The 17,500-nt window shown below is 49.4% G+C and overlaps 2 protein-coding genes across 2 annotated transcripts in view; one reads left to right on the top strand and one right to left on the bottom strand.

The window, feature by feature from the left end:
- Positions 1-5,796, top strand: part of lama5 (laminin, alpha 5) — a gene marked incomplete at its 5' end in the record, with an annotated part of 65,962 nt that extends 60,166 nt beyond the window's left edge. The window contains 9 exon segments of the mRNA XM_079742301.1: positions 335-461; positions 610-767; positions 981-1,170; positions 2,170-2,307; positions 2,420-2,579; positions 3,329-3,456; positions 3,826-3,919; positions 4,276-4,395; positions 4,544-5,796. Coding sequence (XP_079598427.1) covers positions 335-461; positions 610-767; positions 981-1,170; positions 2,170-2,307; positions 2,420-2,579; positions 3,329-3,456; positions 3,826-3,919; positions 4,276-4,395; positions 4,544-4,692 — 1,264 coding nt within the window. The 3' untranslated portion in view covers positions 4,693-5,796.
- A 106-nt stretch (positions 5,797-5,902) lies between these two features.
- On the bottom strand, positions 5,903-13,014 carry adrm1 (ADRM1 26S proteasome ubiquitin receptor). Its single transcript, XM_079741326.1, has 10 exons — positions 12,878-13,014; positions 11,060-11,277; positions 10,476-10,592; positions 9,693-9,903; positions 9,454-9,535; positions 9,204-9,343; positions 7,714-7,836; positions 7,036-7,193; positions 6,570-6,672; positions 5,903-6,307 (listed from the first exon to the last, which is right to left on the bottom strand). Exons 1-10 carry the CDS (start codon positions 13,005-13,007, stop codon positions 6,222-6,224), a joined length of 1,368 nt encoding a protein of 455 aa, XP_079597452.1. The 5' UTR covers positions 13,008-13,014; the 3' UTR covers positions 5,903-6,221.
- Between the last annotated feature and the right edge of the window lie 4,486 nt (positions 13,015-17,500).

Raw genomic sequence — 17,500 nt, 5'->3', positions numbered from 1 at the left:
CTGGTCAGGCCAGGTGTCACCTGGTTTCAGCTGGTGTTACACCTTGTCTCACCGGTCTTCCTGGTCTCACCTGGTGACACCTGGTCTCACCTGGTCTCACCTGGTGACACCTGGTCTCACCTGGTGTCACCTTGCGGCACCTGGTCTCACCTGATCACACCTGGTGTCACCTGGTCTCTCCTGGTCTCACCTGGTGGCACCTTGTCTCACCTGGTCTTCCTGGTCTCACCTGGTGTCCACTGGTCTGGCCTAGTGTCACCTGGTCTTGCCTGGTGTCACTGGCCTCTGGTGTACAGGGGGGCTCAGTACTGACGGTGGTCTTCTGGTTCCTCAGTGTGTCGGGGTCCCAGGGCGTGCAGAACATGCTGAAGGTGAAGGAGAACGTCAACGTTCCTCTGGACTGCCCCGCAGCCAAGAGGCCGCAGTCCATCGTGGCTGCTGCCCCAAAACCCAGGAACAAGGTACGCACGCACACACACACACACCTGCACACACACACACACACACACACACACACACACACACACGCACACACATCCCTGGTCACATCCACCCTCTTTGTGGTATTTCTCCTCCTCCTCTCCTCTCTCCCCCCTCCTCCCCCTCCAGCAGGGTAAGAACAAGAAGCCAGCAGGCTCTCGGAGCCGCAGTACCAGGGAGTCCTGCCAGGGGGAGCCGTCGCCCCCGGAGACTGGAGCCACACACTTCAGTGGCTCCGCCCACAGCCACCAGAGATACGACAACCTGCCGCGCGAGTTCAGCAAGAGGTGGGTGTCTCTCGCTCACCATGCCTCTCTCTCTCTGTCTACTTGTAAGGTGGTCTCTCTCTCTCTCTCTCTCTCTCTCTCTCTCTCTCTCTCTCTCTCTCTCTATCTATCTATACTTCTCTTTGGTTTTCTTTTGTGTATATCAAGAAATTACCAATTCCCTCTTTTATTCGAACAAATATTCTATAAAGTGTTATAACTCTCTCTCTCCAGTCCCCACATCTCTCTGGGCGTGAGGATCAACTCGTCCGAAGGCCTCGTTCTACGCACTACCCAGAAGGGGGGCGGGGCTGTGATGTCACTGAGGGTGTCAGAGGGACACCTGGTCCTATTGGTGGAGGGAGGCAAGCGGAAGGCCAGCCTCCGCAGCCGCAGGAAGTACAGCGACAACCAGTGGCACACGGTGAGCTCAGTGTGTGTGTGTGTTTGTGTCTTTAATTCTTCATAAACCAGCTTGATTGTGTGCCCCCTCATGTCTTTCTAAACCATCCCATGTCTCTATAAACCACCTCAGGTCTTTCTCAACCCCCTCATGTCTCTATAAACCACCTCAGGTCTTTCTCAACCCCCTCATGTCTCTATAAACCACCTCAGGTCTCTATAAACCCCCTCAGGTCTCTATAAACCCCCTCAGGCCTCTATAAACCACATCAGGTCTCTATAAACCCCCTCAGGTCTCTATAAACCCCCTCAGGTCTCTATAAACCACATCATGTCTCTACAAACCACCGTAGGTCTTTCTCAACCCCCTCATGTCTCTATAACCCCCCCCCAGGTCTCTATAAACCACATCATGTCTCTATAAACCCCCTCAGCGCTCTATAAACCACATCATGTCTCTATAAACCACCTTAGGTCTTTCTAAACACCCTCATGTCTCTATAAACCACCTCAGGTCTTTCTCAACCCCCTCATGTCTCTATAAACCACCTCAGGTCTCTATAAACCCCCTCAGGTCTCTATAAACCCCCTCAGGCCTCTATAAACCACATCAGGTCTCTATAAACCCCCTCAGGTCTCTATAAACCCCCTCAGGTCTCTATAAACCACATCATGTCTCTACAAACCACCGTAGGTCTTTCTCAACCCCCTCATGTCTCTATAACCCCCCCCCAGGTCTCTATAAACCACATCATGTCTCTATAAACCCCCTCAGCGCTCTATAAACCACATCATGTCTCTATAAACCACCTTAGGTCTTTCTAGACACCCTCATGTCTCTATAAACAACCTCAGGTCTTTCTAAACCCCCTCATGGCTCTAAACCACATCATGTCTTTAAAAAAAAACCTCTGGTCTCTATAACCCCCCCCCCCCCCCCATGTCTCTATAAACCCACTCAGGTCTCTAGACATCCCTGTATGTCTTTATTAACCCCCTCATGTCTTTCTAAACACCTCAGGTCTTCATAAAGCGGGATGGAGATAAGATCAGCCTGGTGGTGGATGGGATCAACGCGCTGTCCAAGAAGCTTCCAGGAGGGGACAAGTTCCGCCTCTCTGGGCCCCTGTACGTCGGAGGGGCCCCTCTCGCCCTGCTGGTGAGATCTCTCTTCTATTCTGATCCGTAATGACTCCTAGTATAGGAACAGTATATTCCTGAATGCAGTGTGTGGTGCTGCCATAATGACTGAGGGTCTGTGGTCCCTGTAGGCCCCTGGAGCCGGGGGGATGGTGGGCTGTGTTCGAGGGCTGAAGCTGAACGAGGTGCCTGCGGGGACCCCCTCCCACAGCCAGGGGGCAGCACCCTGCTTCCTCAGCCTGCTACACCCTGGAGCCTACTTCTCCAGAGAGGGAGGACACATCGCCATAGGTGACATCTCTGCTTAGTATCCATTCTCCCTCTCCTCCTCTCCTCCTCTCCTCCTCTCCTCCCTCGTCTGCTCTCCTGCCTCTCTAACCCTCCTCCTCCCTCGTCTCCTAGTCTCCTCTCCTCTCTTACCCTCCTCCTCCTCCCTCGTCTCCTCTCCTCTCTAACCCTCCTCTTCCTCCCTCATCTCCTCTCCTCTCTAACCCTCCTTCTCCCTTGTCTCCTTGTCTCCTTTCCTCTCTAACCCTCCTCCTCCCTCGTCTCCTATCCTCCTCTCCTCTCTAACCCTCCTCCTCCCTCGTCTCCTCTCCTCTCCTCTCTAACCCTCCTCCTCCTCCCTCATCTCCTCGTCTCCTCTCCTCTCTAACCCTCCTCCTCCTCCCTCGTCTCCTCGTCTCCTCTCCTCTCTAACCCTCCTCCCTCTTCTCCTCGTCTCCTCTCCTCTCTAACCCTCCTCCTCCCTCGTCTCCTCCTCTCCTCTCTAACCCTCCTCCTCCCTCGTCTCCTCGTCTCCTCTCCTCTCTAACCCTCTTCCTCTTCCCTCGTCTCCTCGTCTCCTCTCCTCTCTAACCCTCCTCCTCCTCCCTCATCTCCTCGTCTCCTCTCCTCTCTAACCCTCCTCCTCCCTCGTCTCCTCTCCTCTCCTCTCTAACCCTCCTCCTCCCTCGTCTCCTCGTCTCCTCTCCTCTCTAACCCTCCTCCTCCCTCGTCTCCTCTCCTCTCCTCTCTAACGCTCCTCTCTCTCCCCCCAGACGACTCGGTGGTCCTGGGCAAGGACGTTGAGGTGCGGCTGGAGATCAGGGCTCGCTCGGACTCTGGGCTGCTGTTGCATGCTGGGACGTCAGAGCACTTCCTCAACGTGGTGCTGAACCAGGGAGAGGTGAGAGGCCATGACCCCCCCCCCCCCCTCCACCTGCACACCACCACCACCTACACCGCCCACTGTTGAAGCAAACCCACACCCTTTTGGCTACGGCCCCCCACTGTTGAAGCAAAGCCCCATCCTATAGGCCAGCGTTTGAATGTTGGAACATAGATGTAGAGGCCGTAGAAGCTAAGCTACATGTTGCCATTCACAATAATATTTCCATCCTGAATAAAAATCTTTTAAGCAATTATTAAGTGGTGTGCAATCATGGTCGAAAAGGGATTTGGACAACTAACCTCAAAACTGTGGGGTGTATTTCATGCGTTTAATCTGTTCAGGGTGTGTATTAAATGTGTTTAATGTGTGTGTGTGTGTGTGTAGGTGACCGTGACATTAAACAGTGGTAGTGGACTGTTCTCCACCTCCTTCACTCCAGACGTGTCAATCTGTGACGGACACTGGCACACCTTGAGCGGTGAGTCCTCATTGGGAAATATACCTGTTTCTACAGGTGAATCTACCTGTCTCTACAGGTGAGCTCACCTGTCCACAGGTGAATCTGCCTGTCTATACAGGTGAGCTCAACTGTCTACAGGTGAATCTACTTATAGTCTTTATACCATAAATGGAGACCAGGGGTCATGCACGTGATCTTGTGTGTGTTGTAGTGGTGAAGACTAACTTCCTGTGTGTTGTTACAGTGATGAAGACTAACTTCCTCTGTGTGTTTTAGTGATGAAGACTCAATTCCTGTGTGTATTGTAGTGATGAAGACTTAACTTCCTGTGTGTTGTTACAGTGATGAAGACTAACTTCCTGTGTGTGTTATAGTGATGAAGATAAGCAGCGTTCTGAAGATCCAGGTGGACGGAGTCAGTGAAAGTGGCATCGGGCCCAAAGCCAGTCGCTCAGCAGGGGGGAAACACACCCTCTACCTGGGGGGCGCACCTGGTAAGACCACGACACACACCCACGCACACAAATACATTTTTTCTGTCTGAGTATGATTGGTTATGACCATTTTAATCGTATTGAGATTAATAAGTGCATCTCCCAATTGTATTGTCCGTAACATGTTGTTGCGGTGTGTGTCCACCAGATGGTGCTGTGGTCCCAGGCCTACCCGCTGGCCTGCCAACCTTCCACGGCTGCGTCCGCAAAGCCAGCCTCAACCAGCGGGCGGTCCCACTGAACAAGCCTCTGGCCCTGCACGGCGCCGTGGGCACCCAGGGGTGCCCCCACGATTAGGGAATACACACACACACACACACGCCCGTGTGCTCATTGTCACAAATAATCTCACATACACTCTCATGCACACCCAATTGGTAAAAACAAGCACTCCACCTTAAAGATGAATAAATACAAACATAAATACGTGAATGGAGAAACACACCTGGTGCAAAGGTTCTACCTGTGTAAGACCTCCGACCCGAACACTCGCACCTCTTCTGTCCTCACATTCCCCGATGACGGCCTCATGTGTTACTGTAGCTAATTTAAAAACAGAAATATTTATTTTTTACTTTGCAGAAAAAAAAGTTATATTTTTTACTCGATTGTGTGTCTTTATCTCAATATTCCTGTGATGTGTGCTCTTAGCTACAGGGTCCTATGAGAAAACACCGTTAGAGTCAGAGGTATGGAGAGGTTATGTAGAAACTCAACGCTGGTGCTGAAACTGCGCAGTTGACCACAAGGCGACGCCTACAGGTCAATCACAGTACAACATGCAAAATTCATTCAACTGTATTGGTGCTAATTGTCCAAATGTTTTATCTCGCGTTCATGCAAGAGATAAAGAAGAGAATGCAGATTACCTCTGAGCCAGTAGCTTGATGAGACAACATTTCCTTCAGGGTGAGCTGTAAGTTAGCTAAACTAGCCTCCTGGTAATTGGTGAAGTACAGCTGATTATTCAGGTTATAAAAACAAACAGTCACGTTGAACTTTGATCACACAATTTCTACCTTGTTTGTCATTCATGGAAGTCTTAAAATATTCACTTCATTCCTCAGATAACTGTTTCTCAAATTAACCGACATTGTTCGTTTTTTAGCTGGAAATTATCTTGGCGCACATATTGAGTTATCAAGATCTATATATATATATATATATCCATCACCCTGTTTAAATATGAACTACAATGTTGAACGATGGCGGAGGAATTTCACAGCATATTGTAACATTAATGATTCTACTTTGACTATAATTCTTTGAATTGTTTGAACCCCTAACTAGTTTCCAAAATGTGTCCATTTAAAAACGATTATCCAACTTTCGAGAAGACCTGAACAACGTGTTTTGCATTTGATTTTATGATTTGAACCGTAATCTCCTCCGAGTCCATCAGTGCCAGGTTAAATATGAAAAGTATTCCCCTCACATACACGTATCCAATAAAACATTCATACCAAATCACATGCTCCTTCTTTCTTACGTTGCACAACACACTCAGGTTGTTTGAAAGAGTTTTATTTTGATGAAAATCACACAGAAAAGGCAGAAACGTGTTCCAAACCAATCGCACCGGGTAAAGGCCTCAACGCCTGAGTGTTAACTCATCACCGCCCGGCGACAAGGAGAGACTAACTAACTCCCGGACCAGGTCCGCATTCCGGAACACTAGGAGGTCTTGCTCTGGTTGCTAGGTAACCCGGATCTCTCACACCCTGACGGGAATGTTGCCACGGAGACGCTAGCAGAGGCTCCAAAGCTGCTGCTGTTCCAGAATGTGGTTGGTGTCGGGGTGGGGAGGAGGAGAGCGGGGGGGAGTCCTAGTCCAGACTCATGTCCTCCTCCTCGTCCTTCTTCTTCCCGCCCGTCTTGCTGCTCTCCATGGCCTTGGCGAAGGCCTCCACGTCTGGAGCACAGCAGGGGGTCAGGGGAGAGGAGACGGGGGGGTTAGTTGGAGCTGGGCAGTGGGACTGAGTGTCAATGAGTGAGTATGACTGACTGAGTGTAAGTGACTGAGTGCCTGAGTGTGGGGTACTGACAGTGTGGCTGAGAGACTGACTGTGGGTGACTGAGTGTGACTAAGTGAGTGAGTGAGTGAGTGAGTGTGACCGAGTGAGTGAGTGAGTGAGACTGACTGACTGACTGTGGGTGACTGAGTGAGTGCCCACCTCCTTTGTTGGCTGCTTCCACGGCGTCGGCGGGCAGACCGAACTGGTTCATGAGCGGGCCCAGCTGGCCGGACGCCAGAGCACTGCTGAACATGCTCATCGCCTGAGGAAGACCACGACGAAGGTTAGCTCACCACCTTTTTGCCCCGGTCGAGGGCTGACCTGATCAGTACGCGTGTTTCAATTCAATCCAATTTTTATCGCCCTTAATCACAAGTACAGTCTCAAAGGGCTTACAGGCCGTATATTTATGACACCCCCCTGACCCTAGCCCACCCAGAGTCCAAGAAAAAACTCCTTTAATGAGCAAGGAAGAAATCTTAAGAAGGAACCCAGAGTGTGGGGTCCCCCCTTCCACGGATGATCAGGAGTGCAATGGGGGCCATTATTGACCGCGCATACAGTCAAACATTTTAAAATGGGGATGGGGTGCTGGCCGGTCCACTGTGGGAGGGGAGGGTGGTACCTGTTGGAACTGGGGGGAGGTGAGGGTGTTCTGGATCTCCTCGGCGGTCTGGGGCAGACTCTCGCCGCTGGGCAGGAAGGGGAGGAGCCTCGCGCGGACCTCTGCGTTGGACAGGATGGGCGCCATCATCTCCGGGGTGCACACACTGGCCAGGTCCACTACATATACACATACAGTTATAGAAACACACTTCGTACTAGGGGGTGGGGGGGGAAATCACAGGGTACCCCACCATACGACACATGATACCGATAATATGGCAATACGATTGACAACGATTCTGCAATAATCAATATATTGTTAGCCAATCCTAGAACGATACTTCACGATGAAGGTCTAAAGATGAACACAAAATGACTGAAAAGGTGAAGTGCTGGAGTTCAGTCTTCATTCGTGGCCCAAACTAAGTTATTCAGTTAATCGTCTTTGGTTAGATAACGTCTGTTGAGTGCCTCGTTTTATTAATGATAACATCGATGTTTGGGCGATATTCCCTGTCTAACTCTTGAATGAACAACGCATACATTTAAAACAAATTCTTAGAAATACATATAGATATCGTTATTTGGCACCAGTGTATCGATCTCGTATCGCACGGAGAAGGGCGACGATGTGTCGCCGTGGCGACATTTTGACCCGCGCGTACTTCATGCATTCCACGAAGAACATCCGTCGTACCTGCGGAGGGCGTTGCTATGGTAGCGGCGTTCATGGTGGCCAGGATGCTCTGCAGGTCGCTGAGCTGGATGGGCTGGCTGGGGCTGCCCACCGAGGCCAGGGTGGTGGGGGGCGGGGCCGCCACTGGGGGACCCACACACTAGCATTAGCATCACGAGCTCTTGAAGCTAACGTTTAGCATGATGAGCTCTTAAAGCTAACGTTTAGCCTCATAATCTTTTGAAGCTAACGTTTAGCATCATGAGCTCTTGAAGCTAACGTTTAGCATCATGAGCTCTTGAAGCTAACGTTTAGCATCATGAGCTCTTGAAGCTAACGTTTAGCATCATGAGCTCTTAAAGCTAACGTTTAGCATCATGTCCTCTTAAAGCTAATGCTTAGCATCATGAGCTCTTGAAGCTAACGTTTAGCATGATGAGCTCTTGAAGCTAATGTTTAGCATCATGTCCTCTTAAAGCTAATGCTTAGCATCATGACCTCTTAAAGCTAACGTTTAGCATCATAATCTCTTGAAGCTAACGTTTAGCATCATGACCTCTTAAAGCTGATGTTTAGCATCATGAGCTCTTGAAGCTAACGTTTAGCATGATGAGCTCTTAAAGCTAACGTTTAGCATCATGAGCTCTTGAAGCTAACGTTTAGCATGATGAGCTCTTAAAACTAACGTTTAGTATCATGACCTCTTAAAGCTAATATTTAGCATGATAACCTCTTATGGCTAATGTTTAGCATTATGAGCTCTTGAAGCTAACGTTTAGCATGATGACCTCTTAAAGCTAACATTTAGCCTCATAATCTTTTGAAGCTAACGTTTAGCATGATGAGCTCTTAAAACTAACGTTTAGTATCATGACCTCTTAAAGCTAACGTTTAGCATCATGAGCTCTTGAAGCTAACGTTTAGCATCATGTCCTCTTAAAGCTAATGCTTAGCATCATGACCTCTTAAAGCTAATGTTTAGCATCATGAGCTCTTGAAGCTAACGTTTAGCATGATGACCTCTTAAAGCTAACGTTTAGCCTCATAATCTTTTGAAGCTAACGTTTAGCATGATGACCTCTTAAAACTAACGTTTAGTATCATGACCTCTTAAAGCTAATATTTAGCATGATAACCTCTTATGGCTAATGTTTAGCATTATGAGCTCTTAAAGCTAATGTCTAGCATGATAACCTCTTAAAGCTAATGTTTAGCATCATGAACTCTTAGCATCACAGCATACTACAGTTCCATATCATAATCTTCTACTGTTTATCCTCGCAGCCTTAAGCATCATCACCGCCAACTTCACAGCCTAAGCTTTCTAAACTTCAAACCTGCTGCTCATGCTAAGCACTGGAACCGGCTAGCCTCTGAACCTGCTGAGGCTAAGCGGCCCAATTGCAGCTCGCTTAAGCTAAGGCTTAGCATCCTAACAGGTTAGCGTCTGCTGGCACCGGGTTCCCCAGCAGGGGGGGGGGTCTGAGATAAGGCGCTTCCGTTTAGCGTACCGGGGGTGGAAGGCGCCACTGCGATGGGCGAGGCGGCTAACGCGGCAGCGGGGGTGACAGGGGTGGTGGGAGTCTGGGCGGTGCTTAGCCTGGGTGCCCCGCCCACCGACGGTGTAACAGCTGCTGATTGGCTACGGGAACTGGGGAGGAGAGAATAGTTGTAATAGGGGAGGTATGCAGCTGTGTGGGTGTGCTATGTAGTGGTGTATATTGTAAATGTATATGAGTGAGTGAGGGAGTGAATTTTCACCTGGATGAGGAGCTACTGGTGGCGGCTCCTCCGCTGCCCAGCAGACTGGCTAGACCGGGTCCGGCCAGAGCCCCCAGACCTCCTGGGGAGAGAGACCCCGTTAGTGTGAAGACCCCTCATCACCACGGTTACCATGAACACTGGGGAGAGGGACCCTGTTAGTAATGAGGGGGGGGGGGGGGGGGGGGGGGCATGGAGACCACCCCGCCCCCATCACCACGGTCACCATGGAGACTCACCCAGGCCTCCCAGCCCTGCGGGTCCTATCAGCTGCATCAGCTGGTTGTGGCTCATGTTTCCCAGCAGGCTCTGCAGGCCCCCCTCGCCCCCCAGGGCCGAGAGCTCGTGGCTGCCGCTGGCCCCGCTGCCGGGGGCCCCGGCGATGGGGGGGTTGTTCAGGAACTCGTTGACCTTGCGGCAGTTCTCCTCGTCCTTGTCCGTCTTGGGCTCCTGGAGGCCAGAGGTCAGAGCAAAAGTTTGCACGGCTATTCCCACTAGCCTGGGCTGCTGCCAGCTCACGGTAGCTAGGGCTAACGCTAGCCAGGGCTAACGCCAGTCAGGACGAAGGCTAGACAGGGCTAACGCCAGCCGGGGCCAACGCCAGTCGGGGCCAACGCCAGCCGGGCCTAACGCCAGCCGGGGCTAACGCCAGCCGGGGCCAACGCCAGCCGGGGCCAACGCCAGCCGGGGCCAACGCCAGCCGGGGCTAACGCCAGCCGGGGCCAACGCCAGCCGGGCCTAACTCCAGCCGGGCCTAACGCCAGCCGGGCCTAACGCCAGCCGGGCCTAACGCCAGCCGGGCCTAACGCCAGCCGGGCCTAACGCCAGCCGGGCCTAACGCCAGCCGGGGCAAACACTCTCCAACTATACGATTTCCATGGCCACGCCAGGGCAAGTTCAACCCACCAGTGCAGGTGTGCGTTGTAAGCACTGCTTTAATGAGTGAACTGTCTGAATAACACCGTTTAAATAGCAAACAATGGGAGCACAGCAACAGTTCCTCCTCAAACCCCCCCACTGACCTGCATCCAGAAGAACAGCCTCTTGGAGCCCGCCTTGAAGCGGAGCACGTAGACCCGGCCCGTGGTCACCTGGGTCACCCTCTTGAACTCACAGTCCTCTGGGAAGATGATCAGGTCCTGGGGAGGGGGGGCGAGGATGTTAACCACAACACTGACTACAGTCAGCGAAACACAACAGTAGTCCGCTGTAAGGCCCACACTGGCCGGGCAGCAAGCAGAGCTAGCAGCAAGCAGAGCTAATGCTACATGACGGCTCATGTTGTCTAAGATAACAAGCCAACAAGGTTGTTGTTGTCATTATGTGGTTTGTATTGTTAACCTGAGTAATCAAGGGTTAACAATTGTTACTATCAACGACGCTTCTACCCAAAGCGACTTAGAACGGTTCACACAAACTTTCATCCATTCATACACACAACGATTCATACACAATCAATCACCCATTCACACACACATCCATACACAAATTCACTCATTCACACACGCATCCATACACATTTTACAAAGTCACACACACATTCACCAATTCACACACACATTCATACACGGGCTAAAGTCAAAGTGCCGAGAGCGGTGCCACTGACGTCGTCCACGTTGCCGCTGGTGCGGTCCTTCCAGCAGAAGTGGATGAGGGAGTCGTCCGACTGCTGGACGTACACCGTGCCCTTCCTCTTGTCCGGGGTCACCGTGCTCCCCTTCAGGGTCATCTTGCCCGCGCGGAACTCCACCAGGTACTTGCTGGAGGTTCCCCGGGAGCCGGAGACCAGGCTGGGGAAGAGAGCTCCGGACGACATGCTGAGCTCTGGAGGAGGAGGAGAATGAGGAGAAAACACTGGTTAGTTCAACATGGAGGTGTCCGTTAATGACTGCCCAATAGGACAATGCCCAATAGGCACAGGATAGACAGGTTATTACATTTACAAATGGACACCATTTCTAAAGATTTCATATCGGCAAACATCTATGTTGATACCGATATAACTGCTCAAAATCAGCCAACCGTGAAAACCATGAGCTAAAGGAACCAATTACCCTTAGGCGGAGGAGCTACTAACCTTTAAAGATTTTATATCGGCAAACATCGACGTTGATACCGATTTATCTGTGGTAGGCTAACATCAGCCGATGAAATCGGCAAGCCGATACATCGGTAGGGCTCTAATTATGTTCTTATTTTTCTGTGGTCTCTCTGAAGATGGACTCCAGTAAGGTGTTACCTCCTACAAGATCTATCTCCCTCAGTAGCTGATAGAGATGCCTGCTAGCGGTAGTGTTGCTGAGATCCTGAAAGATCTGCAGTAGAACAGCTGACAGCTGTTTAAAAAACACAAACACTGCTTTAACGTAACAGAAACCACAGGGTTACCACAGAAATCAGTGCTACGACAAGAACGATGAAGAACTAAAGTCAAGTGAGAGAGGGGGTCTGAGCCAGAGGGAAGTGGTGAATTATGAGAAAACATCCAACATTAACCAACATCTTCTCTATAAGACACATGGGCAGAAGCAGAAGCTGAATAGGAGGACATCAGGCTTGCTATTGTCTAATATAAGAGAGAGTACTTGCAGAGTCCCACTTTCCAACGCATTTCTCACGGGAAGAGAGTGGATGTTGCAAGTCAGGATTTCTTTCACAACACGCTCATTCGTTGTCTCTGGTATTAGAAGAGCCCGCGTGACTGTTTCCCTTTGACCGTGGACAGGTGCTGCGATTCAGCTGGACCCACTCAGAGTAAGCCTAGTTAAACAGAGCCTGGTGGAAAGCTAGTTCTAAACACACCGGTCACTTTAAATCTAAACATACTGATCAATGATGTAGTTCTAAACACTTGATCACTGGTATATATCCAAACATGCTAACGATCACCAAGAAAAGATACAGATCCATACACAAAAGAACTAAGCACACTGGTCCTTTGATATAAACACTGATCACTAGTATATATCTAAACAGGCTGAAGGTACTGGCCCAGTAACACAGTGGCCACTTTGTAAATGCTATGGGAAAAGTTGCACTGTGATTTCCTTAATGTTGTGAGGCAAAATACCAGTATAATAAAACCGTATTTTAAAGTTGTAGATATCTGATCAAAATGAGTTTTGGTCAATCAAGAGCAAGACTTTGCATAAACAATAACTCCTCGATCTTATGAAGTACAAAGGAGACCATATTGATGGAGTTATAATGCCGTTATTAGAGGTACTAGCAGTTAGCTTCTGGGCTAGCCTGTGTCATGTCAGGCTAGGCTAACGTTAGCCCGTGACTTAGCGAGACTCGCCCATCAACCCAGAACAGGACCGTCTAACCCACTACGAGCTCAGCCCGTGAACCAGTCCGTTCTTTATGTTTGCGACCCTTAATACGAACGGAGCGGGCACTCCCTGACGTGTGAGCACGGTACCTTTAGTATCTGTCGAGAAGTTAAAAACTTTTCTTTCTTCGGAGACAGGGACGCGACTTCCGGTTCTTCCTCTTCTTCGCGGTTTGTAGTCCGTCGCAACCGGCCGCGGGAGCGTGCTCGTCGTCGGCATCAGAACGAGCGCACGACCCGTCGTCGGGAGCGCGCGGATTGACAGTTCCTCCTCCGGCCGCGGCTCAGCAGTTGTTAGCGGTAGCTCCTCAGACACCTCCCGGGAATACAGGGCGTACAAACGGACACATAACCAGGATGAGGACCGTCTGAAGAACGAAGCACACGCAGTGTAGCGCTAAAGGAAGACACAGTGCACGAATTTCGCAAGAAAAACGGTAAGAGCTGCACGAATTATTAACGACAGGCGGACCGTGTCGCGGATTAGTTAGCGGGCTAAGCGCTGGCTTTAGCCGGAGCAGCCGTGTTTTATTATGGGGAGGCTAGCGGGGGGAGGCTAGCTGTGTGCTAGGCTAGCTGGTGGCCAGCCAACATGGATGCTGTGTTTTGCGTGGTGCGTTGCGCAGGGAGATTATCCGCTTTACCCGCGGCGGGTTGGTGCCCGGGGATAACTGTGTCCTCCGGGGTTTAGCGCCCTGTCTGGAGCCCCGTGCACGCGCTTCGGGGTAGGGGGTGGTTGCGGGTCGGCTCTCGAGTCACGACGCTCTGGTGAGCAGGTCGGTTCTTCTAGTTAACGGTTCACCATCATCCATGATGAATAACACACACCGGGAGAACTTCTCCGCCTCCCGGTCGTCCTGTCCCGTGTTTGATGTATTTATAAATGATTGGTAAGACCTGGCCAATGCATTGCAGAGGTGATTGTTTAACTCAAGTGCACGTTTAAATGAAGGGTAATTCAAATAAAAAATCGGTGAATTGTATTCGGCCTGCTGCAAATTCAGACAAAAATGTCATTTTGTCAGCAATTTATGTTTTTTGTCTTTGTTCACAATGATGTCATCAATGACTGCATTTCATTTATGGCGTTTAATTGTCCCTAGATACACTGGGGAGACTGGTAGGACCACTATTACCTCATCATTAAGGCCTGGAGTCATTACCTTACTGACCAAGTCTCACCTTGGCCCGGTCAGAGAGATGTAGAGAGACAGAATGTCACAGAGCTGGGTTACTAGGTTATGTCAGAACAGGCAGGTGTCAGGCAGGTGCTACAGGGACAGACAGATGGGGAGAGAGAGAGAGAGAGAGAGAGAGAGAGAGAGAGAGATTCTCAAAGACTGATGGTAGACAGAAGACTTTTCAGTCCCCAGTTGTATTTCAGCAATCTGAGCTACATACTGGTTATATTGGTCTGGTCCCCTGTAACCTAGCCAGATCTGGTTATTGATCTCTTTAATGGGGTAGTAGGTCTTGTGCACCTATGGTTACAGGTAGAGCTATTCTATACAGGCCGTACACGACACACCGTTCCTTTAGCTCAGTGAAGCGTGAGTCGAGGTGTGATTTGTGCTGCACAATTAGAATCTGTAGCTTTTGTGTTCACTGCTAAAACGAGCTAGACTCCCATTAGCTGATTAAGTGGATGTGTGTGTGTGTGTGTGTGTGTGTGTGTGCGTGTGTGATGACACTGGTATACAGTAGTGTGTGTTCAGTGGTTACCGTCACGTTTAGTGGATGTGTCTCTGTACATCCACACTCTCTAGGCTGCAGATTAGGACTTTGTTGTCAGATCATAGCAGAGCGAGGGCCTCTATATTCAGGTCATTAAAATGAGTTATTGGCTGTAAATTCAGATCCCATTCCGGCCTGAATGATGACCACGTGCATGGCAACACTAGAAGATGTACATTAGATCAGTCATAATGCTTTTATTCTGAACTAGTTCTAATAGTACTGTTCATCATGTTTAGATCTGTACTAGTGATCAGTGTGTTTAGATCTGTACTAGTGATCAGTGTGTTTAGATCTCTACTAGTGAACAGTGTGTTTAGATCTGTACTAGTGATAGCACCTGACAGGGTTATGAGTCAGTCCTATGACCTCAAGTCACAAGGACCTGTCAACGATTACCACTGCATACTTGAAAGTCTACCGCCACATCCTTTCTCACTTCCCCTTTTCTCAGCTTTCCCTCTGTCTTATCATTCTCCCAAGTCCTCTTTCCAATGCTTCCTCACTCGTACCCTTTTCTCAGCCTCATCTCTGTCGTATCATTGTCCTCTGTCCCATCCTTCGTCACACTTCCACTTTTTCCAACCCAGTCTCCCTCGCTCTCTTTTTGTTTATTTTCACCACATGACTCCCATCTGTCTTTCATCGTTGCGGTCCTCTCCTCTCCTGCCCACGCCTAGAACTAGCTTTCCACCAGGCTCTGTTTAACTAGGCTTACTCTGAGTGGGTCCAGCTGAATCGCAGCACCTGTCCACGGTCAAAGGGAAACAATCACGCTGGCTCTTCTAGTACGAGAGACGGCTGAATGCGCGTGTTGTAAAAGAAATCACGACTTGCATCATCCACTCCCTTCCCGTGAGAAATGCGTGGGGAATGTTGGACTCTATGCGCATGAAGAAATACTCTCTTATATTAGACACATATAGCAATAGCTATAATAGCAAGCCTGATGTCCTCCTATTCAGCTACTGCTGCTGCCCATGTGTCTTGTAGAGAAGATGTTGGTTACTGTTGGATGTTTTCTCATAATTCACCACTTCCCTCTGGCTCAGACCCTCTCACTTGACTTTAGTTCTTTATCGTCTTTATCGTTATCTTGTCGTACCACTGATTTCCGTGGTAACCCTGTGGTTTCTGTTACGTAACAGCAGTAAAGCAGTGTTTGTGCCTGTCACTTCCCCAGTAGCTGTCAGCTGTTCTACTGCAGATCTTTCAGGATCTCAGCAACACTACCGCTAGCAGGCATCTCTATCAGCTACTGAGGAGATAGATCTGGTAGGAGGTAACATCTTACTGGAGTCCATCTTCAGAGAGACCACAGAAAAATAAGAACATAACTAGAGCCTGACCGATGTATCGGTCAGTTATATCGGTATCTGAACGTATGTTCGCCGATGGTGTTGATTTGTAAATGTAATAATAACCTCTTTATAAATCCTCTACTTTACCCGTTGAGCCTCTTAATGCTTTAACAGAGCATGTCCACGTAAACACTCACAACACTTTGTTTTACATCGTGTTCTGTGTGGAGGTTAGTAGCTCCTCCCCCTAAAGGTTATTGGTTCCTTTAGCTCATGGTTTTTAGCATTGCTGGAGGGTGAGCAGCCAATCACAAGGAGCTCCCAAAGCATGACACAATATATTGAAAGCGGCTGCTGTATCTATATTTTGATATCGGGCGATATATCGATATTGGTACATATATATTTTACATCTGCATCAACTTCTAAAATCCACAATCAGTCATAGCAAACATCTTTTAGCTGGTGTTCCTGTAGCAGCTAGCCTAGCCCCCAGCTGTAAGGTGGAATCAGTGATAGCTAGCCCAGCCCCAGTAGTGATACTGTGACAGCTGTGTTTACAATAGCAGTGTTGAGATCAAATTACCAGGCATTGATTGCCATGCTGTGCTGTCACTTGTATACCTGATCAATGAGCCTTTGTTGCCTGAAATAACTATTCTCTAGAGGGAATCACTAAATAATCTTTATGGAGGGATGAGAGCTCTGTTCTCTATGAAGGGATGAAAGCTTTGTTCTCTATGAAGTGATGAGAGCTCTGTTCTCTATGAAGAGATGAGAGCTCTGTTCTCTATGAAAGGATGAGAGCTGTATTCTCTATGAAGGGATGAGAAATTGTTCCATTGTTTCCACGGCGACACATCTGCATCTATAAACTCAATAGATAAGATTCACTTAGCATGTCATTCACACCTATTCTGTCACGACTGCACACACTCATGTGCACGGTGTCTGTGAGCATATGGTCACACTCACTACTGGGGTGTTATCTACCTACCCCTGTAGGCACACAGCACGCTGCTCTGAACAACACGCACTGTGATTGGCTACAGCTTCAGTAAGGCATCGCCTCATTGGTTAACGTAACGTGTCATGACAACACTGGGCTAAGCCCCATCGTAGTGGTTGTAGTCTGCTGTGATTGGTTAATATGGGTCGGCCATAAACCAGTGTTCGGTCAGGCGTATCATCGTGGCCATCTGGTGACACAGACAGACACAGACACAACATGCACACAAACACACACAATATTATGATTCACCTCCCTCTAGGAGTATGAACAATATCTTATGGTTCTCAGACTCCTCCCCCACCTGTGCGGGGGGCCGGTGTTGAGATTAGCCCAGGAGCTTTAAGTCGTGAGCCAGCCTCTCTCCTGCAGGTCTAGCCTAGCTCATGTTGGGTTAGCCAGATATAGCCAGCCATAGTTGTTTCTCTTTCTTCCGACAAATGGCGTAGGTCGCTGTGGATAAACCGTCTAAATGCTAAATGCCCTGTGTGTAAATGATTCAATCTGCAGTACTGAAGCCAGCCTCCAGGGCAGCATAGCGTCTGTACTGCAGTTTCACAGCACTTTGAGCCTAAAGGAAGAGAGAAAGGTTGAGTCCAGCTATTACTGGCTCTGGATCAGATTGGGATTGGCCATATTTGCTTCCGAGTATTGCACACACCCAGAAGA

The sequence above is a fragment of the Pollachius pollachius genome, assembly GCF_949987615.1.
Source record: "Pollachius pollachius genome assembly, chromosome: 8".
In the NCBI taxonomy this organism is placed as follows: Eukaryota; Metazoa; Chordata; class Actinopteri; order Gadiformes; family Gadidae; genus Pollachius; species Pollachius pollachius.
Note: the sequence above shows the minus strand (reverse complement) of the source record. Positions and strands in the feature narration are given on the sequence as shown.

What these genes read in the sequence shown, in the direction of transcription:
- adrm1 (XM_079741326.1), bottom strand. Translation starts at nt 13,007, where the DNA reads ATGCCGACGACGAGCACGCTCCCGCGGCCGGTTGCGACGGACTACAAA. An exon ending in CGCAGGGCTGGGAGGCCTGG is followed by an intron (nt 9,536 to 9,692) that starts GTGAGTCTCCAT and finishes CTCTCTCCCCAG; the next exon opens with GAGGTCTGGGGGCTCTGGCC. An exon ending in ACCAGTAGCTCCTCATCCAG is followed by an intron (nt 9,344 to 9,453) that starts GTGAAAATTCAC and finishes TCTCCTCCCCAG; the next exon opens with TTCCCGTAGCCAATCAGCAG.